The sequence below is a fragment of the Equus asinus genome, chromosome 1 (assembly GCF_041296235.1).
Source record: "Equus asinus isolate D_3611 breed Donkey chromosome 1, EquAss-T2T_v2, whole genome shotgun sequence".
Classification (NCBI taxonomy): Eukaryota; Metazoa; Chordata; class Mammalia; order Perissodactyla; family Equidae; genus Equus; species Equus asinus.
The window spans coordinates 126369355-126396276 of NC_091790.1; the positions used below are offsets into that span (position 1 = coordinate 126369355).

The following is a 26922-nucleotide window of genomic DNA, read 5'->3' on the forward strand; positions in this document are numbered from 1 at the left end:
GATGGTGTATAGCATACACCATCACCCATAAAATAGAAATCTTAATGTTTAACCTGTTCATGATGAGAATTTACAAGCATATTTAATTCACAAGCATGAATTTCAGAAAAAAAGAATACATTGACTGTTCAAACATTTATTTCTAATGGGTTCCTAAAATAATCTTTTTTCTAAATATGTTTCTGTTGCATATTTGCTTTTAATAATTTCCTATACAAAAATATGAAACGCTAACATAATCCTGAAGGAAAATCACCTGGGCTATAATAGGAATTTCTATAGAATTTATATTTTTTTGTAATTCTATGAATTTTAGTAAATTATTCCAAATATGAGGCCAAATATGTTAACATCAAAAAGTAATATAATTTTTTCTATATAAATATTGAGTATTAGTAGAAGAATGTAGAAAAGGGGAAAACCTTTTTAGAATTCTTACCTCTAAATGATGGATTATATATACACAACATATGTGCATTATTCTAATTAATCTTTTTTATTATTTTGTCTATGATACATTTTAGTTCCTTTTGGAGAAGGGGTTAAGACCTACAATCTTAAAATAGGGATCTTTCAGACCCTTCAGCACATTGCATTGTCACTGCTTTTAAATCACTTTAGTTATGGGAATATAACTTAAAACACACTGGATATACAAACAACAAACAATAATGTCACGAATCTACAAAAAAAATCCTAAAAAGATTTAAAATGATAAAGATTTTCAACTGTAGCAAAATCATAGAATGTTTAGACAATCATAAATAACTCTATTAAGAGGAATCTAACATGATGTGTTTATAGAGAGCTATGATGGACTGATAGTAACATGAAAAATGCCTATACCACATTTATAATAAAATACCAACTTTAAGAATAATGCAGGGTGATCAGCAGCTACAGCTGATTAGCAAATATTTAGATCATGATGAATTTTATACAGAAATAAGTTCCAAAGTGAGATGAATTCAAATAGAGACATCAATTATAACCATTTAATACGTTTTTGCATTCAACATCAATGGTCCCTAATTATTGATTTGAGCAATATTTAAAAGACTCAGCTTTATATGAGTGTATGTGTATGCATATGCTTGTGTGTGTCTTAAAATATCACTGAATTAAATATCCATGACTGGGGAAAAGGAGGTAGTATGCGTAAGTCTGCATATACTTCCATCCAGCATGGTTTAAAGTATCTTCAGTATTATCTTCAGTTAAAACAGCAACTTGAAGATGCTTATAAATTACAATTACATAGTAAGATTTTGCCGATTTTTACTTTTAGATAAATAAATTTTACCCTACCTGAGAAGCATTAATGAAAAGTGAAAAATATTTTATATCTTGGGAAAATAAGCATAAGGATTAGGATAAAATGGTTTATATATGAAATTTTATCATTTCCAGATAACTCACTGATTAATAGGCATTTACAAATTCTGAAAATCCCCTGGGTTTTACTTATTGAATTTCATACATATTTTTACAAGCCTGCTTGAAACTAGAAAGAAAAAAACTCTTGGAGATAAAAAGGAGAGACAATTGCCAGAAGAAAAGGGGAATGGAAAATGTGGCTTGTGCACAGAGGAACATTACTTATAACTTATCAGGTTCACACCCATCTGAGGCATCTCCTTCACTACCTTACAGCCTTAAGCAAAGTCCCAAGTGGGATGTGTGAAACTCAGCCACAGTGGGTGACAATGACTGCCTTTGAGATAGGACTAAATACTGGATAGGAATATTGGATAGCTAAATTGGTAAGAGGAAATGAAAAGGGCTTTTACACTTTCATATATTATAAACTGTGGTCTTGTACCTTATTAACATTACAGAAATAACATTCCCTTATACTCAGTGCTATATGGCGAATTTAAAAATGATGAACCTACAAGAGTAGGTTCATAAAAATGAAGAACCTACAATCATTAATTTTACAGAACATTAATCACTGTGAACAAATTATATACATACCTTTGGCTGAAGATTGGGATGTAATAAAACATAACCATTAGGATCAATTGCAAAATAATAGCCATTGGGGCACAGCTGAAAAATAATGAACATAACTTAGAGATCCCTGAATCACAATCAGAAATCTACATCCTTTAAAGAAAAATCTCAAATACACATTTTAAAGCATGAAGAAGGATAACACGGTATCTTTATATTGTATTTTAGAGATCCTTTTTAACATTTAGTTCCTTTACCAAGAAAACTGCACATAATTTTTGAGAATTACTTAAGTGCTTTATGCACAAGCTAAATTAGTACAGAGCTTTAAAAGAGAAAAGATACCAAAAGAGTAAATTGCATCTTACTGTAAAACGTGGTGTTAGTCTTTTAATATCTTCCAAAGACACATCAACTCCCATCACACCAAGAATCAGCTGGTTCTATAAGACAGCAAAAAGGTCGTGCATTTTATACCAAAAATTTACATCTTTCTACACAATTATTAATATAGTCATCCTTTTACTTGACGATAGTTGTATTCCATACCAGTATAAACATATACATATAAGGGTGAGGCACTTTTGGTATCAGTTTATGACGATTCTCAGCTTTGACTGTCTTCCCACAACCTTATCATTATTACCATTTTGCTTAAAAAATGAAATCCTGATGCTTGAGGCTAAAATGTAAGATATATTAAAATTTTTATTGGCTATTTCTTGTATTTATTATCCTTAATATTTACTTTAATTGCTACTTTATAGTCAGCAACTGTAGCTCTGTATGTGTGTGTGTGTGTGTGTGTGTGTGTCTAGGTATATGAGGACTTCGTGGTGTATTATGATTAAGAAATCACAAAAATATCCAGATTAAAGATATTGGGCACTATGAATGAGAAAACAATGTATTTTTGCTGCTTATGGTACCTGTTATGTGTAACTATCCTGAAAAGTATGTGCCCTTATTCATAGTAAAAATAGCAGGAATCCTCAAAGCATTGTTTATGTTTGCTGCCAGCTTCTTATAAATACCAAACAATGGGCATTGTAATTTCAGTTGCAATCAACGAGGCTATGCGGCAAATTGCCATCATAATCCTCTATGGGACATCAAGATAGAAATAGAGTTAAAATTTAGAATCATGAATTTTTGTTTCAAATAGAATTATATAAATTATAAAATAAATTGAAATGTTACAAAGAAAATTATAAAATCCAATCGTTAATACAAGAACACTTTAAATTTTATGTAGTTACACATAGAGTGAGAAAGGGATGTCCACAACTATGCTCCTTTCCCGTGAAACAATCCCAATCTGAGCAAAAACTCCAAATTAAAGCAATCCTTTAGACAGTCCATATGAGGAGTGAGAGACTTACTCCTTTGTGAGTTACAATGTTTAGAACTCACAGATATTTAAGAGCAGTACTGGGCCCTCAAAGAGGAATAACCAATGTTTTCTATGGCTACATTATTATAATAAGCAATTAAACTGAAGTTTATAATAACTGAACAAGTAATGCTTAAGTGCAATAGACTTCATTATACCATAAACTGGAAATAAATTTCCCTCAAATCAGGAAGGCCAACCCAACTATAAAATGAGTATTGAGTATTTACTATTAAAAACATCTTAACTTCTCCTGCACTCTTAACTTCCTTCTGATGCAAGCTAAGAAATAGGAATTCAACCCTACTTTTAAATCAAAAGTATTTAAAAAATAAGAAATTGAATTTAACAAGTAAAAGATATATATTTTTCAGAACTTCCAAAAGTTTAATTGGTAGCATTTTATTGCATTGACAATATTACCAGTTTAATAGAAATCAAGACTTCCGTGAAACTCATTCAGTATTTTTCCTGAATCTTGAAAAATAGAAAAAAATAAGGAACTATTCATTTAAATCAGATCCTTAAGTTAGATAATGATTAAAAAAATACTGTATGAATGCGAGTTGGAGGAAGAATGATTCAGTAAACATATCTATATACACCTGGTACAAACATCACCATGGTCTTGTTCTTTGGATTTTCTTTCTAAACTCCATGCATTTTAAAAATATGCACACAATAGTATTGCCCATTAATCATGCAATTACTCCCAGAGTCTGAACTTGTGTTCTCATCAGGTCATAGTTTTCTAAATAAGAGTCAAGTTGAAGCTTGGCTCTGGGGAAACAGACAACTTGACCTGCATTTCCTTTTTCCCAGGTGGTTATCACACAGGCAGCTGTTGCCTTTTACTTCTGGCCTCACAAGACAGTTACATTGCATGTATTTCCTTATAGAAATATCTTATCCACATTGAGCTTCAACGTCATAGTTTATCATTTATTATTATTAATTTTATCAATTAACTTTTAACCTTTAAGTTTGTCTTATTTTCAACTTGGCCAGTTATGTTGAAGACCGGAAGAGTTCCAGTAATGACAAGTCCCAGTTCCTAAAAATAGATTCAGAGAGAAAAAGCAAATTAAAACTACAATTTAAACTTTGTCATACTGCATTAGTCTATGATATCTGACATAGCATTATATAGTTACTATATTAAGAGCCACAAAAAACTAGTAATTGATTTGAAAGCTTATTTAAAAAATCAATGAAAATGTCTGTGAAATAATCAGGATCTTTCAGGCAGCAATTGAAGCATGCAGCATTTAAAATAATACTCTAAGAAAGTATTGCAAATAACTTAAAAAAAAATCAAATGACACTAAACATTTCAGTAACTCTGCCCCTCCATTCTTTTTTTTTACAGTGAGAGTTCACCTAATATCAGGGGCCTCCATGAGTAGAGTGATATTGAAATATTATTTCAAGAGATTTACCCTCCTTGGTTGTTGTCATTCTTAATTTTTTTCATGCCCTAAGCCAAGGTTTTCATGCTAAATCACAGATGTTAGCAGAATAACATTATAAATAGAAGAAATAAGCTATTGAGACTGCATTTCTGGGCTATTCTAGGTAAATATTATGCTGTCTAAGAGAAGCAATATTGCATCTAAATACTCTCCAAAATAAATAGCACTTTTTCACAAAGTAAAATGATGTAGACAAGACAACTGCAAGCATCAAATATAAAATTTTAGTCATGAAGCTGTTTAGTATAACAAAAATAATGACATACTATTGTTATGTAGATAATTTCATATATTAAATGAATTCATTGAGATTAGTTGAAATAAACTGATTTTCCAATCAGAGGTTGCTTTTGTTATTACTGACATCTTCAGCAATTATATATTTTTTTACCACTATTTCATGTCAAAGTTACATTTTTAACAAATTACTCTTTAAAATAATTTTAAAATTATTGTTGAAAGTATTTTGAATTTTCTAAAATGAGAAAATATTAATCTTCATGTGAATAATGACCCCAAATCCAAATTTCATGACCCCTATTCTCATTCCAGAAACAGCACAGTGTCATGGAGAAAATGTCTTAGGTTATGGTTTAAATTTATACATGTGGGAAGCCCAAAAACAATGGGAACCGGACTAGTGAGGAAGAACAATCATAGAGACACTTTGAGCAGAACAAGATACCGGATTGTTTGGGACAAATAAAATTAAGAAAACAACTACATGTAGGTGCGTGATGATGATACACACATTAGTTCTCTATTTTGTCCTAAGCAAGAATATTCAACAATGAAAACATCTTTAATTAAATATGTGAAGTAATATTCACAATGAAAGCTTTCCATCTCAAAAAAGTCAGATTACAGATAATTAATAAAATTAGTATCCAAAAGAAAATTCAGGAAAGATTCCTTTTGGCAAATTTCCTATTTAAGTTCTAACGTATATGCTTAGTTTTACAAATACTAACATGGTATAAGATAAGGTATATATGGCTACAACCTTTTTCTTTGCATCACTTTTGCATCTATATAGAATACATAATTTGCTTCTAAATATGCTAATTTGTGTCCTAAAATGAGATACTAGACTTCTAACATTTTAAACAAATTCATGGATGAACTCATTGGTCCAACTTTAATTTTCTCCCTCATTTATTAAGCAGACAAAAAAATTGTACTCCATTCCTAGACATTGTACAAATCTCTAGAGGATAAAAAAGACAACTTAAATAAGATTTCTGCTCTTCTGGAATTTATTTGATATTTATTTTCTAGAGTCAAACTCTTTTCGATCTCTCTCTTTTTAAACAAAGAACCTCACTTTATCTCTCAAATAAAAGGAACCGTCCACAATATTGTCCCAGTCTTGTTTCTGTCCTTATTTCCCATTATCTCCAAAAGTGACTGAGGTATCACTCCTTCAGTATACCCAGCATTTCCACAACTTTCATACTGTACTCCCTTTGTGTGGTTTCAGTTCTCATCACCAACTGCAGAAACCTTACCTGGACTCACATGTTCAGCTAAATAATGTCACCATCTCTTTAATTTCACCCTACTCCATTCCCCAATATATGGCTACTTTCTTCTGAATTTCCAGAGCCCTTTTCATTTTGCTCATTTATTACATTTGTCTTAGAATATTTTTACATCTTCTTTCTTAACTGTTAATTTGACCAGCATATATTTTGAATCTGCTATGTGCAAAGATTATAAATAAATAATTGGATATACAAGATGGGTCACCTTTCCTTCTGCAGTCAGTAAAAAGAAAACTCCACATGTCCACTGAATAACCAATTCATGTGCCTCATTTTTTTTCTTGTTTTACATTTAGTTTCAGCTTATAGAACAGCATATTTAAAACGAAAATTTCTTCTTAACGTCATTTGTGCTATCAGTGAGAACCTTACCAACAATGCAGACATGCTGGTTAATGAACTTCTGGTCATAGGACATACAACAGGGCATAATTGTTGACTCCTCCTATCATACTCTGTCCTGTTATAGATTTGGAAAAGCGAAACATTTTGACCATAGCTTTAGATGACCATGTGACCTTAAATAAATACGTGATGTCAAGAAAGAACACTGGACAGTAATTTTAGCTAAGACTTGAGGTAAGCAAGCTTCACTTTATCTTTCTCAGCATGCAAGGCTGCTGCTAATAGTGCCTATTCTTCTTCTAACTTCCTTTATATGTTTATTTTACAAGAACCAAATGATAAGCAATTCTAAACGGATTGCATTTTGCCCTTTGGGTTCATCCCTGCATTCAGAAAAGTAGTATCAGCATCTAATTGAACATATAATTTCCAAGTAGGAAAAAGGGTTATTGAATCAGCATTTACTTTTCAGGGCTTAGTATTTTGATTCTCTCCAATATATTACATTAGTAAAATCATTAATAAAGCTTTCTTATTAAGATTAAGCATGTGAATAAATCTAAAGTATGATAATTACTATCTATAACTTTCATATCAGAAAAGTAAAAATTACGTTAAAACAAGATTTCTCAACTTCAGCTCTACTGATGTTTTGAGCCGGATATTTGTTGTGTGTCTGTGGGGAGGGAGGTGTCTTGTGCATTGTAGGATGTTTAGCACCATCCCTGGCCTCTATCCATTACATGCCAGTAGCAACCCCTACCCACTCCAGTCATGGCAATTAAAAATATCTATAGATATTTCCAAATAACCTGTGAGGAACAAATTCATTCCCAGTTAAGAACTACCACTTTGAAATATGATGGAATGCCTGTACTAAAATTTCTATTGTGCAATGGACAACTTAAGACGTTTTTGTTACTTTGTACCGGATTTGATCACCTCAATGGCCTATTTCCATAAATATCTGGAGTTGAATCTAAAGCAAGAGATTATACATGAAGAGGTGATTAGGTTTGTGATGATTTCAGAGTAGGGTAATTTTTTGCCCGTCTGCATGTACTTCTGAGTTTGTTGAGTCTGGCTTGAGTTATGGAGGCTATACATGTTTCTGTTGGCTGAAGTCTACTTTAAAAATACTTTCTTCAAAATTATTGTTCAAAATATGCAGTAACAGGAACTAATTCTCTTGACTTTCAGCATTTTTTACATAATAATTTGAAAAGTTATTGAAATTCCCATAAATTCAAGATTCTAGGTTGGAAATCTACATTCTCAATGGATCAACTAGAAAATAAAATAACACTTTGTGATTCTCAACTATACACAAGTCTAGGCTTTTGTGTAAACTATCTAAATCCTAGCAAAGAACGTTGTGACAAAGGAATTTTAGAAAAGGTTTAATGAAGAGGAAAGGAGAAATGTCACCTAGTAAGAAGTAGAAATCAGCTGTGTGCTTTGGTTATACAGTCTTTGGTTGAACAGCCAACCTCTTACCAGTGCATCCAGGTACACATTTGTCCATTGGACTTGCTTAGCTTTGTCTCCTGCTAAAACCATTGGTCTTCCCAGGACATCCAAATATTCCTAGTTATGAAGAAAAAGAGGGGAATTGAAAACTAGGAATGCCATGTTAAAAAATAACATCTTCACAAGGGAAAAATTATCTAGAGTTAAAAATGAAGCTGGAATCAAAATTATTAAGAGGGTAACTACATAATCTTTTAATTCCTACTTTGGGTACGCCATAAATGGTATGTCTACATATTTTGAATCAACAATATTTGACATATATTATTTGGACATTATACCTACCCCAGTTCTTTTCTAGCAACAATCAAGACATTCTATTTCTGAGGTACAGCCAATGATAAGTGAAATACGTTCCTTGTGAATTGTTTTATGTTAACCTAAACTATTTAAAGCTTTGTGATTTACTGGATGGAACTGCACAAATTTGAGATAATAAAGCAGCCACATACTTGTTTTCATATCAAAGATTGTTTGGCTGAAATTCAAAGCTACAGTTAAACATATTGAAATATTAATGAAAACTGTGCCAAATCTAGACATCAGACTCAAATCAAATATAGCCGCTGTTTCATTTCAACATTCAACATATTCAATATCTGTTTCCACAAATGCCGTGTTATTTATGCTAAATTTTGACTTGCTCTATTTTGTGGATCCTCAGTTATGTTTAAAATTGAATAATGATTTTAAATAGGAAGTTAAGAATATTTAAAAATAATATATATTTAGATGAAAATAATTGCTTTAATCTATAAAACAGAAATCTATTTCAACTGAATGGTTGTAGAAAAATCATTTCCCTGTTGTAAGTGTATTTTAAATAGGTAAATATATCTAGACAGGTTATTTGGAATGTATCTAAATTCTGACCAGGACCTTGTATAATTTGTGCAAAATAATTATTGTTTAATTTTCTATGTGGTACCTACAACTTGAAGAAATTTATTTCAATGATTTGTAATAGAACCAAGTACAAATTACATGACATGAGATTATTAGGAAATTTTACTTACTTTATATGATGTTTTTAACATCTAAGAACAATACACTCTTTTTTTTATGTGAGTTTTAGATGTTTGAAAACCCTTGGAATATTAATGAAATAAAAACCAATACATTACCAGGATACTCATCATTTTGTTACAAATATAGTATTTTGTTACAAATGTAATATATGAATTTCTGCATTTTCACTTATTTTCTCCATATTGAACATATTTAAAAGCAGAAAATAAATATGTTAGGCTTTGAAAAAATAGTGTAAAAAAGTTTTAAATAACCATACCTGAGTATTGATTCTTATTGCTCCAATGGAAGGAATTTCATAATAATAACCTGAAACATATATACATATTTATATTATAATAAAAGGCTACAAAATTATTTCATGGCTTTGTAGGAGAAAAGAGCATTTTTTCACTTTAATTTAGTAAACACTAAAAGACCAACACCACTGATAAATTTGGAAAATGTTTGATTATTCATAACAAATGCACAGGTTTTATGAGAAATTTCACTACATCTCTTAGATTGTATAAAATAAATGTTACTTTCTACAAAGTAGTAGGGAATGTGGGGTCATTAAAAATATTTTTTTCATTGTAGAAATTATTAAAGATGCATGATAATGTGTATCAGATAATCATTATATGTATACCAAATGTTTGCCTAAATATAACTTTCAGGATAAATTTAGGTTATTTTTATTGCTGTGTGATCACAGTTTATTTTTCAAGTAACGTCTTGTTTTTTCTGAGTACAAAGGAAATATGGGCTCACTACACAAAATATGAATTACCTAGGAATGTACACAAAGACATTAAAAAAAACAATAATTTAACCATTCAGAGAAAAAATACACATAGATGTTACACTTTCTTATATCTAAGTTTTACATAATTCAGATTTTTTTTCATTCTTAATTTTTTCATGTAAGGCTATATTTGATGAGCATCATTAAGTATCACTCAATAAAATATATCCCTTTGTGAATATACAATAATATGATCAGAAGTCTGAATTTTTATAACGTAACACTAATGTCAAAGTTTGCTGTATTGTGTTTTCTCTATAGAAAACATGTTCCACATCTTATTCTTGCCTTAATTCCTATAAAAACTAGCTACAACTTTAGATTATTTTAAATCATAATACATAGAACTAACAACTACCAAGTTATTTTTCTTCTAATAAAATGTGGTCAAGAAAACAGATCTGTTACCTTTATTTTCACAGGCCATCCACTGAATAGGTCCTCTGTCATAGTTATGTTGACCAACTGAAAACGTGAATACACGTACCTGGAGAATTGAAAAATAGCTATCTGTTAGGCTGCATGCAATTTAATCGAATGGCAAAACAAAATAGTTGAAGTAAAAAATAAATAAAAGCACGTTTTTCGGTTGATTTATGTGACAAGAAAAATCGAGGCCAGTAAAACATTCAGGAAGGCACCAGAGGGAAACCACATAACCTACTCTAAACATAGACTGCAGTTACTACATTTAAATTAGTGGTAGGGTGCCTGCGCCATACCCTGATCATGTGGAGGGATCATGACTAAGGTTTCATTTAGTAGAAATGGCATCTTTCAGGTCCAACCACAACTTTACCTGTCTCACCTGGTTAAAACATATTATCCACATATCTAGTCACTGCAAAAGAACAAATATCCCAATTTCATAGGTGTGTGGCTATAAAAATGTCTACAGAAAGGAGGTCATTGTACTTTTAGTTGCTTAAGGCAATTAAACTTAGTGACGGTTTCACTACTTTCACACCATGGAAATATTTAGCATGCACATGTATGATTATGTTAGTTATATTTCTTATTTTCTATAAAAGATGACTAGCATATATAGATAAATATTTTAAGCTCCCAGAATTTTTAAAAAAGAATCAAAATATTGACTGTTTCTAACATGCTATAACATATGCAAATATTAAAAAATTCAATTGAGATAGTTTGTAAATTGCAGCAAATTAATATTTATTGGAAGCCATTGAATTTAAATAATAGTATAAATGTTTAGAGGATAAATTCAATGATGTTAACAAACATTTAATAAAATGGCTATTTAACATATATTGACTTATACCAATTTAGCAATTTAGCGATCTAGGTAAATCAAGATTCTAAGTTCAACATTTTAGCTTTTTCTAAAGATAAACGTGCGGAAGATCACTTTTCCACGAATTCATGTTCTGGTTTGAACTATGTTAAAAGCTTTTCCCTAATTCATGTTGATTGACTGTTTGAATTGAAATTTTCTAATTGTTTTGTCTGTTTCATCTTTTGCACATGATTGCAGAGCACAAATCTCAAAAGAGACTTCACATCTGTTCTCTGTTCTTTTTACTGGTCTTGGCCACACAGAAATCACATCATAACAATCCTTGCCCTAAAATGTACATTGGGGATGTTGCTTTTTCACTTGTAAATTTTTATGTGAGCTCCCCTTAAGTCTTCTAGGATTGCCTTAACTAGTTATGTAGGAAGCCATTTAGTGGACACCTCTAAGTTTTAATCACCTCAAGTTGTAAGGAGAAATGACTTCTTCTAGGTTAACAGCAGAAGTTGGTGAGACTTATCCACCTCTCTTTTGTCTCTTTCTCTCTCTCGATTGCTCAAAATGCAAAAAGTTCATTTTCTTAAATTCTTCAGTTGGGTAATTTTTGGGGCTGTCTGTATATTTCATTGTTGTGTTACTACTTACACAGTGGAACTTATTCCTAAATAGAATATTTTTATAAAAAGGTTGGCCACCCTACTGATAATACAATTTAACTGCCATACCTTAAACAATAGTCATATGAATTCAGGGCAGAGAAATAATCCAGATGCTCCAGAAAGCACTTGGAGATCTTCATCATAATTACCATTTGAAAACATGTCTCAAATTTTCAATTTAAAGCACTGCTTTGTCTAGTTGATCCTGTTACCACAACAGTGTTCTAGTAAAATATTTTACATAAAGTACTTCTCAGTAAAAAGAAATGACTAAAATAATTATTATATCTATGTCTCTGGAAGGTAAGAGACATATATATAATCATTGTTATTGGAAGTTATTTTTAATAACATAGAGGCTACACTTAGACACACACAGTGTGATTATTTTGACCGATGTTAGTCATCAAATAGTCCAAATAAACACTTGGTTAAAAGTCAGACTAGTAAAAGTAGTTTGTTGCTTTATTTATTTTACTACAAACGTTTTGCCTAACTCCCATGGTTTGCCTACGTGGAGCCCTCAAAGGTTGTCCAAGTCAAGGACCTTGGATCAGTGTTTGGTGTGGAAGTGTACAATCCGTTCACAATTAATTATAATTTTATAAAATTTTTAAACACTAATTTTTTTTGGTCTCTGTTCTCTTTCACATAGGTCCTTGCCTATTTGAACATTAGTAGCTACATTAACTGACTGAGTCATTCCCATATTATAAATGTATAATTTGTACCCCTTGTCCCAATTTTTATTTGCCTTGATGTAGACATTTTTAAAGACACTATTTTTCTGAAATTTTCCTCTTAGTGGTTACTAGAATCGTAAGAATTACAAATGCAACCTTCTTTTTATAATTTCTGCAACTGCCATACAATATTTACAAAATCTTTCTAATATATCCAAGATGCTTATTTGTATCTCAGGGTGTGTGTGTGTGTTGTATACACATACATGCACACAAAACACATGTATATATTTAATGATTTTATAGACTATCTTAGAATTTTCAGAAAAGATTTAAAAATATATATTTAGTTGAGAAAAAGTTTAATATAAATCACTCAAAATTCTTAATTCTTTATATGATAATGAAAAAATCAATATAAACATTATTTCAATTCCAGATGCCATACCCATGCTTAATTTGATTTTGCTTTACATATTTTGGCTAATCATGTAATAAGAATTTTAACTTCATTGATTTCATAAACGTGCAGCATACATTTTATAGTACATGTACATAATAAATTGGTGAAATTTAAAAAACATTTTTTGTGCAATAACTTTCCACTTAGAATTGTAGCTAGTCTTCCTTCTATTGCATACTCTATTACTGCCACCCTGTGGAACAGTCAATGAACTAATTCTAAAATTCCAGATGCCAAAATCCACAGAGATGATCACCATCTCCCCATTCTTCTGATGTTTTCCAAGTGTTTACTTTCACAGTTTTTATTAAGCTATAATTTGGGAGAAAGAAAAAATAAAGTGATGCCTTGAAATATGCACAATTTAAAAATCAAGGTAAATTACATTCTCAAAGATGTATACTTTTAGAGTTCTTTTCTTATTAGTGCATTTGCATGATCTTACATAAAAACAAATAAAATGACATACAAAATATCTTGAAATACTTAATAGGAAGTCACACAAGTGACATACTTCATCTAAAATTTCAATTGCGTAAATTAGTTACTCTACACTCTGTCTACAGCAAGGCAAAGTCAACTTTTGTGGAGAAAACATTCCTTTACTCATGCCTAGAAGTACATTTATAATCACAATACTAGATTCATGCAACAAATGCATTATGTTTTAAGTGAAATGATCCTAGAAAATTTGGTAAATGTTCCTCAAGCAATCTGTGTGACTTTAGATAGGCTAATGTTTCAAAATGTTTACTTCTGTGAGGGTCATATATGAAACATGTGCAGTTATAGAAAGGCTTTGAAAAATATTTTTCATAATGCTGGAGCTCAGATCTTTAACAGAAATAACATGGGAAGGTAGTATTGAATAAACACGGGGTTGGGTTATAACAGTTCCATGATTGCACTACTGTATCTATTGCGTCTATTGTAGTGCCTTACATATAAATGGAAGCAAATATTTATTAAATGAAAAAAAGTGAACAGCCAAATAAGTGGTCTCAACTTCTTACCAGAAGGATCTAAGACAAGCTTTGGTGTGTTCTAACATACAAATCAGTTCATTACAATAGAGCAGAACCAAAACTGGGCTGGTAGTTGTCTTGTGTTTTGTAATTTGGGCAGTTTCATTATACTTACATCATAGTAAATTCTTAATCATTTCATTTTATATTATGCAGACTTGTTTAATGGAGTTGAAAAAAACTTTTCCAGGCAAAATAAATTATACTTAATACATATATGATTTAAGTACTGCATTATTCCTAGGGAATGAAAAAAATTTCTCATAATTCTTGACCCATGCTTAGTTACATAAGTATATTCATAAAGGCAATAGTAATTTAAGAACCTATTTAATAAAATTAAACTTAATTAAAAATCAGTCTTCATTATTTGCAAATTTACAAAATTTTGCCTTGAGGTGTTTCAAAAACCAATTTTTCTCTGAACAGAATATCTCAATTCCAGTACTATAAAGTTGATATGTCAAGCCTGGCCTACTTGATTACAGAAAATTTTTAATTAACAGCAAATCTGGTTATTAAAAAATGGATTACTGATTTGTTCCATAATATACTACTGATTTATAACTTAATCCTACAACTCTGGACTTCTGCTAATCCTGTTTTTTATTTTGTTTTGTTTTGTTTGTTGAAGACTAAAATACTTGTCTTCAATTAAGATTTTTCCAAAGCCACAGGGTCAACCTATTTTAAAAAGCCATAGGAATTTCTTGTTTCCCAGCAGAACCCAGTTACTGGAAACTGTCACCTCAACAATTATCAGTTACCCAGAGTTCAAGTTTAATATACAATAGGCAAATCTCCAAGGAATAATGAAAATGAGACTATGAAGAAAGGATGCCAATAAAACTAAAATTAAAACTTTAGCTAACGAAACATGACAGAAAAATGATGTCAGAAATGAGTTTTATTAATTTACTGTATGTACTAAAATTTTTGGCATTAAGCCTACATAAATACTAGATTGGACTGAATATTTTAGAACAGAATTCTACAGTGGAGAAAATTCTACAGAATTCCACAAATAGACCAGAATCTAGAGCATCTGACTAATGCATATCTCTAGTTTTATACCATTATGAAATAAATAAAGGTGTCCAAATTCACCTTTCACACTTATATTTATAAAGCTTGATGATCTGAAAAGTACTTGCAGCCTGCAGAGTTTTGACGGCTTAGTTTAATCCATCTTAGCCTGTGTGTTAAGGCTATGAGAAGCATGTCTCTTACTGGTAAAGTCTTGCTGTCCAACTAGAAGAAAGACTCCTGTGTGGTCAGATGATGATTGGCATGGCCACAGAGCTGCCTGGGAGAAAGAGAGACAGACGACCACCCAGGTCCATTGGCATAGCAACAGGGCTACCCAGGAGAAAGAGAGTGATGGATGGCCAGCCAAGTACATTCCACAGGAGGTTATGAAATTGGGACTGTAGATCATTTGAATTCTTGACTGCCACTTAGTAGTCATGTGACTTTCAACAAGTTACATTACTTCTCAAATTTTGGTTTTATTTCCAAAATGGGGATGATGTTGACGGTAATAATACTTTTATCATATTACTATTTCAGTTGTAAATGAAATGATACATGTAAAGCATTTATATTATATGGAAAATCATAAACTAAATAAATATTAGTTATGGTAATGAAGAAGATGATGATGATGACAATGAAGATGATGATGATTACATCAAATACAGTCAAGCTACCAGAATTCAATGAGGTAATGTTTTCCATTAGTAGGATATTAGCCATTCATTCTTCAAAAAAGAACTTAAAGTAACTCAAAATAACACCTTTCTAGAGGAACAAATTCAGCTTACTTTCCTACATTTACAATGAACTCTGAAGAAAAAGGACCAATATTGTGTAAATACCATTGCATCCATATGAAATATATCTATATAAAATTTCCCAGGATCTGACAGAGGCAAGAATTTAATCAGCGTCTGTTGAATTTTTTCAAGTAAATAACACAAAAAAACTTTAAAAAGAAAAATAAAATGTAGCAGTCACGTAGGTTTTGCATACATGATCTTAAAAACTAAGCTGATATTTTTCTCACGTCTTACATATGGGTGCGTAATACAGATACCTTCCTTAGGATTATATTGGTATTTTTAAGTTTACCACAACTATAATGAATCACTCTCACATTATCAGATTATAAGGAAGTAATTTCGGATTGCCCTTCCTTCTGCATGCACTCATAGTACTTGATAAAGGAGGAATAAGCTGTGGGCACACTGCATTTCCAAGCAACTTGTAGCTCCGCAAAGACTACCTCAGCTGAGAGAAAATAAGCTATATGATGATTAATTTCAGATGTTCTTCTTGGGTAATGCCAAATATTTCTGACAGTAATAATAAGAATACTCATGAAAAACTATGTGTTGGACTGATTAGGGTGAATGGAAAGGCACCATCAATACAATCATTCTTTATATAAACTTAAGCCTTCTCTATTTACAAGATGACATATGCCAAGAGTGGAATATCAATTTTACTCCACATTCCAATTATACAGGCAAAATTATTGTTTTAAATGATTTTTAAAAGAACAAAGCTATTGAGTTTTTTCTAACATTTATGAGTTTCTTATAGTTAACCTTAGAAGTATATTTGTTGCATATTTACCAATATGTCCAAACTATCAGTAAATATTAGTAACTACTGTGCTTCAAGTCCTATGCTAGCCTCTAAGGATTCAATGGCAGGTTTACAAACTAACAAAGCTCCTACTCATGGATCTTATAATAGAAGAGAGTTCAAAATAAAAAGTGAACAAATACATAATTACAATAATCAAAAACAGTAATCTAGAAGAAAGAAAACAAATAGGAAAGAGGGTGCTGAAATAGAGAGTGACAAAGGAGGTGTCTGGGGAAAGGGAAGTGCCCTAGAGAGACTGAGCAGGGAAGACTCCTCTACAGAGACACATTGGAAGCAGAGTTCTTAATCTGAGAAGGCAATTACAGAAAAAGCAGAACAAAGCGCCTTTTCTGGTATGGCATTTTAACATAAATAATGGACAATCCTAATTGTGGGTTGTACAATTCTACCTAGAAATTATTTCAAGTGCATTTTCTGCACTCTAAGATTTATGTCATGTTACATATTTTGTGCTTAATGTCATATTTAATCTCATTTTTCATTAGATTTGTTTTAGGTACTAAAGACTCTATAAAATGCATGGAGGTAATATTGCTTAAACCTGAAGAAAAGTTACCTGATAAGATTTTCCTTAGTTTAGGGCATTAATTGTCAACATTAATTTTATTCAAAGAGAAACGAATGTCAGTAAATCTGTCAGAGACAAGGACACACACACACACACACACACACACACATCATGCCTTTCCAAGCTGATGACCTCTCTATTGGTAGACTCAATGTTACACTGTAGTTATACAGTATATACAGCGATACAGTAATTCTAGCATAAATATTTCATTTTTATAAATAAAAGTATAATTCCTATTTTAAAGCTGAAAATATTTCGGCAACTGTTTAAAGTAGCAAAATATCTGAAATGAAACTGTTTGGAAGCAGTGCATGTGTCAAACAGTATTAAATATTTTACAAGTCTGAATGCGGTTTAGTATCATATGTTTGAACATTCCTTCCAAAGGCTTCGTTCTTGCCTGATGGAGAAGGCAGGCAGATACAGTGGAGAAGGCAGTGAATTATTTTCCCTGCCATCTGTTGAAAAACTAATTGACAATTTTCACTCTTACTATATAAAACATACACATAGTCAATCATTTGTGACTTGCTTTAGATTTTTGTAGGCTATAAATTATTTCTTTCTACTTTGGATCTGACAGAAAAATAGCAAAGACTTTTTCAATCACTTTTTAAAAAATTTAAAAAACAATAATCCAACTATTGCCAAGTGATTATAACTTTAGCTATGCATTCTTTATTTTGAAATTTATTTTATATCTATTATATGCTTTTTTCAATTTGTTCTTCTCATTCAATTCATTAGTTATTTTGAAATTTTCATTTTATTAATTTTGAATGCCTTTTCATTTTTTCATTCATCCTCAGAATTAAGCTAAGACTCAGAGAACTATTTTCTAGTTAGCTAGACAACCTTAAGTGTGTCTTGCCAGCCGATCTCTTAGCTGTTCTACAGAAAGGCACATACTTTAATATGGCTAGGCCTGGGAATTAGCTTTCAACTCTGTGTCTGGTTTTACTTTCCTTTATTCATTTGTTTGGATTCCATGATATAGTTCATTTTCGTTTTGGCACCATTTTTAAGGAAGTCTCGTACACATGGGTGAGCCCTAAGGAATGGTGTTGCTGCAGGTAAAGATTAGAAAGTGAATGCATTTTAATTTGGAACAGCTGTGAGAAAAGATTAACATGGATTCAGTTTTAAAGCTGCACCTATCTATAATCAGGTAGATTAATTCTCAAGAGTACTACATTTCACAAAAGAACCCAAACATTTTGTTCTGATTCTCAAAACTTTTGGCCTCGTTAAATCGGACTGTCTATCTGCAGCTTCATTCATCAGCTCGCCGGATGTACCTCATCACATCTACCTGGGTTGCTCTAAATGATTTCTGATGTCCTCGGGATGAAAAATGAGTGTAATTGAAGCATTCAGCAGCCACAGCAAGAGGCTTGGGGAAAAAGTAGGATTCTACGAGTAGTTTTCAAATATCTTTTTCTTTGAAAGCTCATCAAACTTTCTTTCTGACTTTGTAATTTTGATATTTTTATGTTACAAGTGGACTTTTAAAAAGCAGGTGTTTTAAAATAGTTATAATCAAAGAATTTTTAAGAGTATCGAAAGTTAATATTTTATTAAATCTATCAAATTTCATTTTTACACATTGGCCATTTGAAAGATAATGTGAATAGTGAAATTCTGAGTTGAAAATTATGTAATGAATATTAATTTTGCCCATATAGAATTAATTTGTCATACACATCCTTAGATGACAAGCATAGATAATTATCTTTTTTTTTTTTTTTTTTTTTTATTTTTTTATTTTTTTTTTTTTTCCTTTTTCTCCCCAAAGCCCCCCGGTACATAGTTGTGTATTCTTCGTTGTGGGTTCTTCTAGTTGTGGCATGTGGGACGCTGCCTCAGCGTGGTCTGAAGAGCAGTGCCATGTCCGCGCCCAGGATTCGAACCAACGAAACACTGGGCCGCCTGCAGCGGAGCGCGCGAACTTAACCACTCGGCCACGGGGCCAGCCCCGATAATTATCTTTTATATCAGTATCTGTAGGCTGCAAATCTCTCAGAGAGGATGGTTGGGTGTGAGGTAGGGAATTTTGAATGAGGGGAAGTTAGAAATGATTCCTCAATTCATCCAGAAGCATTTGAAGTCATATTTGAAGATGGTAAAAATTCCCTTTTATGCATATACACATTACTTTTAGTATGTACATATACACACTCTATGCACACATATGCCCTTAACATAAATAAACTATTAAATGTCTTGACAAAATATAAATACACTAGAAAACATAACTGAATTAAAAATGGTTGCCATCATCTGTTTTCACTGTTAGTGGATACAGAACATGAAATACCAAGGGATGAATATTTTGTTTGTTTAACAAAGTTTTCCCACATTAGAAGACGTGGGAAGGCACTGAACTGAAAGTAGAGTACATATAACATGTAGTACAGCAATGTTTCCAGAAATAGCATTCCTACTTGTCCAATTCAGAAATATATGATATTATCTCTCTCAATCCCTCCTCTTTCAAAGATCTCCATCAATTATTCTTTCTCTGTTTTGTATCTCTCAGCTTTCTATCTGTGGATCCCTTCATTAACCTATAACATATAATAATGAATTAGCTCTTCCATCTTAAAAAAACAAACAGGGACCAGCCCGGTGGCTCGGCAGCTGAGCATGCACGTTCCGCTTTGGCGGCCCGGGGTTTGCTGGTTCTGATCCTGGGTGCGGACATGGCACTGCTTGGCAAGTCATGCTGTGGTAGGCGTCCCATGTATAAAGTAGAAGAAGATGGGCACAGATGTTAGCTCAGGGCCAGTCTTCCTCAGCAAAAAGAGGAGGATTGGCAGCAGTTAGCTCAGGGCTAATCTTCCTTAAAAAAACAAACAAAAACTCACAAAAAAACACAAATATACGGGTGCTTGTGTGTATGTGTATATATGTGTGTGTGTACACAACTTGATTTGGAGTTGACTGTATTATTTTTTTTCCAATATTTCTTAGCAAATTTGCAAAGACGTTAGAAAAAAATGGTTTATATTTAGATTTCTACTTCCTCACCCCTCATTTACTTCTCAATTGTTGGCTTGTACTCAGACCACTTTACATAAGAGAGCTCATGCCAAAGTTACAAACACGGTTCCTTGTTTCTGGAGATACAATGGACAGAGCGGGTGTCCCTCTAAAATAGATATAAATGGGTATGGATAGACCTTGTATGTAGGTATGTATACACAGAAGTGCATATATCACAGAACTTTACGACAGCCACTGAAATTAGAATAACATAGACAATAAAATATCTAATTCCAAGAACATCTTAATTTTTATGTTAGATAAAAATAACATTTATTTAAAAATCACAGAACCTAAGCGCTAACTACTTAATTTTCAAAGTTGGTTTGGCATCAATAAAGGTTATGTGCCCTTAAGAAAAGTGTGTGTCCTTAAAGCACAGCAGTCAATATATCAATAGACAAACAGCAGGATTGTTGAGTAAGACTAGATGCATTAGTTTTACAAATGTAAATGTGATATGAATCATTCATTACATGGTTTAGTATGTTGCAAGTAGCCTTTATTTAAAAAGTTGTGTTCTCATAAAAGGTGAAGGGGATGAGAAGCAGTGTTTCAAGATAATATTTAGATTGGACATTTTTAGGATGTATGCATAGAAAAATGGCTTTACACTGGTAAATTCTTCATTTATTCAATCAATTGAACAATTTGTGAAAATAGAGGTTAGAATACAATTGCTGTCCTTATGACATAAAAACTCCTGTATTGTTTTTAAAAAAGGAAAAACAAAACTCCTAAGATATGCCTTCCAAGACATATTCTTGTGTTAATCCTGGATGCTAACAGAGTTTTGGAAGAGGGAAAAAGAATTTTACAAGTTTAGATGAAAATTACTTCTCTTTTTATACATTTATATTCTTTCATTTAAATTTCTTTAAAAATATTTGTGTACTCCTTAAAATCAAGGTCTATCTTAGGCACAAATTCTGATGTAGAATGTGAAATTCATTGCCATATTTGTTTAAGAAATTCTTTCTTTTTGAAGAAAAATTCCAGAGGTGAACTAGATTCCTGGTGGTTGATTTGGATATCACAATATAAGATGATTTATTTAAACTTATATCTCTTAAAAAAAATCATACAAGTAGTGGGGCTTGCATATATATACTCCTTTCATAAGATAATAAACTATACTTAAAATTATGACTAGGTATAAGATACCAAAAAGTCTCTTTCAAATTATCAAAGTAAGATCAATTAGCAGAATTTTGAGATAAATATATTTTTATTATATTCATGCAAGTTGAATTTTGTGTTAAATTTTGTTATATTTCAGTTCTTGAAAATACGGTAATGTTAGATTATTCAGAATACTTAAATAAGCAGAATATTCCTTGCCCCAAGTCATGTTCTATAATTATGAATTTTTCCTATACCAGAAATCATGCTTCCAACTTTTGTTGGTCTCAATTTATTTATTGTCATGTATTGATAACTATCTTTGAAACTTAACTCTCTGCTGGATGTCTAGAGTTCAAAATTAAACAAGACACAAGCTCAGTCATGTAGGACCTTGTAATCCGGAGAGGGATCAGTGTGAGGGACATGTAGGACTCCATACACCGTGCTATGGGGTCAGAGCACAGAATCTGAACAAGCCTGAAGGAGGAAGGGAGTGTCAGAGACATCCTCCAGGTGATGACTACATTGAATTTTGAACAATGAGTAGAAGTTACTAAATAAGTACATTATATATTAGAATAATGCACCCGCATCTCGTTACTTTTAATTCTGACAATTTCTTTGAAAGGAATATTCATAAAATCAGGTTATCATCTGAAGGTATTCACAGTTCATTAATAAGCTCAGTCCACTTATCAACTTTTTCAAAAGGAATGACTCTTCTATACCATTAAAATCACCAAGTGTTTAAAAAAAGCCCTTGCATTAAACTTATGTTATATGACATCATGTTTATAGCATGCGCAGTAGTCAAAGAGTTGAGTATTAAAAAGATTTGTGACTAATTTGAAGTTACATGCATGTATACATTTTCAATTCTTTGATCATTTTCAAATAACATACTGGCTAAAGAGTACCCAAGAGTGTTTTAAAGTGTTCCCGAAATTTTCATCAATATTGTACCCCATTATTCACAAGATTTTTCCTGCCAAAAAAATAAACCTATTCCCAAGTATATTAATTCATATTTTTCTGTCTTTTCAATTCCTCAGATGTATAAAAACAATCCATTTGAGCTAACCATGAGCCATACCTCTCTAAATGGTGAAAATTCCAATTAAAAGCAAAGCGAAATAGTATTTTACCCTGCAGTCTTCTTTTGGATAAATGTATAATTTCTGTTGGACTTTTTGAAACAGAGGAAATAGCTTATAATTTTTATTTTTTTTCTTTGTGAATCTTTAGCATTTTAGGAAACCGAGTTGAGAATCATTGCTCTCTTATAAAATGTGAAGTCACTTAGAAGATTGAAATAAGCTGATGGTGGGACTGCTAGAAAAAACAGTTACGGTTGATATTATCCACACTACCAGCAGGTTCAGCTACATGGGTGAACTTTCAAAACAATCATTTCTCTACAGTACTTTCCTCTGAAGTAAAACAACCATTTTCTAACCTCAAGACGCTCATCTTCACATTCTTCATCGCCTACTGAAATGGCATACTTTTAAAATGTTTTACTTATAAAAGGATTTGCCTTAACTCTTTTCTTGAAAGGTATCATCTTCAAATGAGGATGCAGTATTGCTGTTGTAAACTGCTTTATTTGTAAATCTACAAAATAATGTCTGTGGAGACTTTTTTATGAGTATTTAGGAATTTGAATATTACTATAATCTTTAATAATTAAGTGATATAAATTTATCTTAGAACAACTTAAATCAAAGAATAAGAATCAAATACAATTCTATAGGCTCAAATTATTTTATTAACAAATTAGTCATAAGGTACTTACGAATCTCATAAAAAATACTTAACGGTTTTCTAATTCAGCCATGGTTTATAATCCATGAGATGTATGACTTTATAATAGGCACACAGTGTTTTCAACCAAGAATTTTCCCTTTTACTCTCCTCCTACTATCTCTTTAAAAACCATCTAAATTAACATTAAAATTAAAATGTTATAAAATTGATTCACTTTTTTGTCTTTGTTGTATTTGGCAAATATCTCCTGGGCTCTCTCTTCTCCTCCATCCGTGAACAACATGATAATCTTATTGCAGTTGGCTCTGGAAACATTATACTGTAAAAAAAAAAACAAGAAAAAAGTATATCATGCATAATAAGAGGTGGGGAATATAAAGCAATATACAAAGAGCATGAACAAGTTACAAATAATAAGTGAAATGTCTCTTCAAAAAGTTTTTCCAAACCAGTTCCTGGATGAGGCCAGGGCTACCGACACAGGGTCTCCCCTCACCCCTCAGATATCTATAGGCCTCACTTCCTTTGGGTCTTTGATCAAATGTCACCTTGTCAGTGAGTACATTCCCGACAACTACATTTTAAATTGCAATCTCCCTCTCAGGCTGTATTTTTCTCCACATCATTTTACACTTTTATGTATAGTGTATATTTTATTTGTTTGTTTATTGCTGGCTTCCCCCAAGAGAATGTAAGCACTATAAGGGTATGAAGTTTTGTCATTTTGGTCAGTGTTCTTATCTTACCTAGAAGAGTGCTAAGCACATAGTAAATTCTCAGATTAATAAATAGGTTTTAAATTAATTAATGGTTATGTCAATTTTATGCCTTTATAATTTATATAAGAAACAAAGAAATAATATTAATAAAAAATGTGCATACTCTTTCACATATATCTTCAATCCATTTACTAACATTTTTCCTCTCTTCCTTCTTCTCAATCCTACTTTATTTACTTTACATTTCTGAAATTGTAAACTCCTTGTTAGGGAACACCCAATGTTCTTTCATATCTTCGTAAATGCCAATCCTCCTAACCTCTCTCAACCTGCCACACATATTCTAATCCTAAAAGGCTCAATTCCAGTGGTAATCCTCTCATAAACTTTAAGGTCCCCAAAGAGTGAGACATAGGACAACAATGGATTAGCACCAAAGGATCACTAAAATGAACACTTTCCAAAGGTGGACTTCTTGAAGTCTGAAATTATAATCTCAGCCTTTCTACTGTTGTGAAATGTGTTTGCAAGAGTGTTAAGTATAAAAGATCACACTAATTAATGAATTAATTAGCTCAGCTTCTTTGAAAATGTCAACTCTCTTGCTCAGTGCTGTTGCATGGAGAAGTGTGAGCCTAATATGTAATTTTAAACTTTCTAATAGCTACAGTAGAGAATATAAGAAGAAACAAGTAAAATATATTATTAGAATTAACTTTAGATAACTCAGACATCCAAAATATTATCAATTCAACATGCAATCCATACAAAAATTATTGAGATAATATACATTTTTTCCTTTCATCGCAACTCTTCAATATTCATGTGTATTTTATACTTACAACGCATTTCATTTCAGACCAGGCACATTTCAAGTGCTCAACGGCCTCATATTGGACAGCACAGCCCTGGCCTTTATATGACTAATATTTTTAAAAAATCGTTAGTTCTTCTGTAATGTTTGAGCTTACTGAAGCACCATACTCAATCTTATTTTTCAAAGAAAATAAACCCCATTTCATGTTTTAAAAATTAACAAAGACAGCATTTTGCTTTATTGATAAAAAGATCCTGTTTCATATTATCTCACCCCATTGACTAGTCCATTTGAACATCAGCAGTTAAAGTTTCTAACCAAGCATTGTGAAAACACAAGTATTGACTAATACAATTTGTCACATTCAAGCATGCTTCTTTTCCTTTTTTTTTTTTTGAGGAAGATTAGCCCTGAGCTACCATCTGCCGCCAATCCTCCTCTTTTTGCTGAGGAAGACTGGCCCTGAGCTAACATCCGTGCCCATCTTCCTCTACTTTATATGTGGGACACCTGCCACAGCATGGCTTGCCAAGCGGTGCTAGGTCCGTACCAGGGATCCAAACTGGCCAATCCCAGGGCCGCTGAAGCAGAACGTGCGCACTTAACCACTGCCCCACTGGGCCAAGCCCTGAAGTATGATTCTTATCTTTCAGGATAACCATCTGAGAATTTGACTATACAAAAAATTGCATATATTCTCATTAAAATACTTTTGTGAAAAGTGTTGACATCCCTTAATTAAAATTAATTTCTCTGATGATTTATCTTTTTTATCTGCATGTGTAAAACAGACAAAATAATATGTACCTAGTACCTAAAGGACTATTTCATAAAAGTGATAAAGTAAGTAAAGTTTTTACAACAGGACTTGGTTTCATTTTTGGAAGTAGTGGAGGTATTATTATTACCAAATGCAAATATTAATGTAAGTTAGCACATTGGGTCTTGCTGATCACTTGTATATTAGTGTAAATAAAATAAAAACAACCTTTCCCAGGAGAGACGGATATTAGGATTAGGGCACACACAAAAGACGGAATAAAGGAATGTTTCATTTTCAACATGATTCTTCCTAGAAGTAGCCTTCTCAGGACTTCTGCTAGAGCACAGTATATCACGGCATCCTGCCGGCGGGTTTGCAGTTAGCTGAAGAATCGCAGTCACAACAATTGCACGCTACTGACTTATAACCACTTAAGTACAGGAAAGAATTTGACGATTTCAATAAAATTACAATTAGTAGAGTTAGTAATTTACTTTAATGTGTTCTTTCCTAATCCACTTTGTTGTACCCCTGTGAGGACAGTACATAGTGCAAGATCTATGATACACGGACTCAATAAACATTTTTGGAAAAATGCATCTCAATCGATTTGGTAATATTTTATGAAATGCTATCTGAAGCTATTTAAGGTTTACTGTGGGATAAATGATATGTCTAATTCTATTAGATACTTGCTTCAGTGATCTTAAAGGTAAATCTTGCAAGGACAAACAAAGACTAGGGAATGGCATTGCTTGATAATAAGAAGACTAGAAGCGTTCAAAGAGATAAAATATGCTTTAACTTTGAATAATACAGGCCATGATATCCGGGAAAATTATTTTAAAATGAATAATTGCCATACAGAAGGAACATGTGGAAAGCAAAACATTTGAGACCTACAGCAGGAATAACTGAGAACATATTAAAAATCCTTTACAATGATGGTAAAGGTAGTATGAGAGGCCAATAGGAGTTAAATCATATTTTATCAGCAACTAGTAATGAACCGGGGAGTTACCATGGTCTTTCTAATGAGACGAGTTCTGAATAGTACATTAGGCTTGAGGCCCCTTGTCATTTCACAACTGAAATGTGAATAGGAGGGAAGGAAGTGAGGCAAATTAACAAAACTAAGAAGAATAATTTAAACACCAGGATCTAGAAAACTCTATTGTTATTTAAAAAAAATTATGCTCCTTTACTACAGAAAGAATACATCTCAATGTAATGGTCAATTAGATTTGAATTTCAAAGTTTTGAGTTTGCACTTTTGTGTGTGAGGAAGACTGTTGCTG

At 32.0% G+C, this 26922-nt stretch overlaps 1 protein-coding gene across 23 annotated transcripts in view; it reads right to left on the bottom strand.

The window, feature by feature from the left end:
- The window catches only part of CACNA2D1 (calcium voltage-gated channel auxiliary subunit alpha2delta 1), a 516207-nt gene that overhangs the window by 63408 nt on the left and 425877 nt on the right, over nucleotides 1-26922 (bottom strand). For all 23 annotated transcript variants that reach the window (XM_014855387.3, XM_044768108.2, XM_014855384.3 and 20 more), the window contains 7 exons: nucleotides 23540-23644; nucleotides 10465-10543; nucleotides 9529-9578; nucleotides 8208-8297; nucleotides 4326-4403; nucleotides 2325-2399; nucleotides 1978-2052 (listed from right to left, as the gene is read on the bottom strand). In XM_014855387.3, the coding sequence (XP_014710873.1) occupies nucleotides 1978-2052; nucleotides 2325-2399; nucleotides 4326-4403; nucleotides 8208-8297; nucleotides 9529-9578; nucleotides 10465-10543; nucleotides 23540-23644 (552 nt within the window). The remainder of the gene's footprint in view (nucleotides 1-1977; nucleotides 2053-2324; nucleotides 2400-4325; nucleotides 4404-8207; nucleotides 8298-9528; nucleotides 9579-10464; nucleotides 10544-23539; nucleotides 23645-26922) is intronic.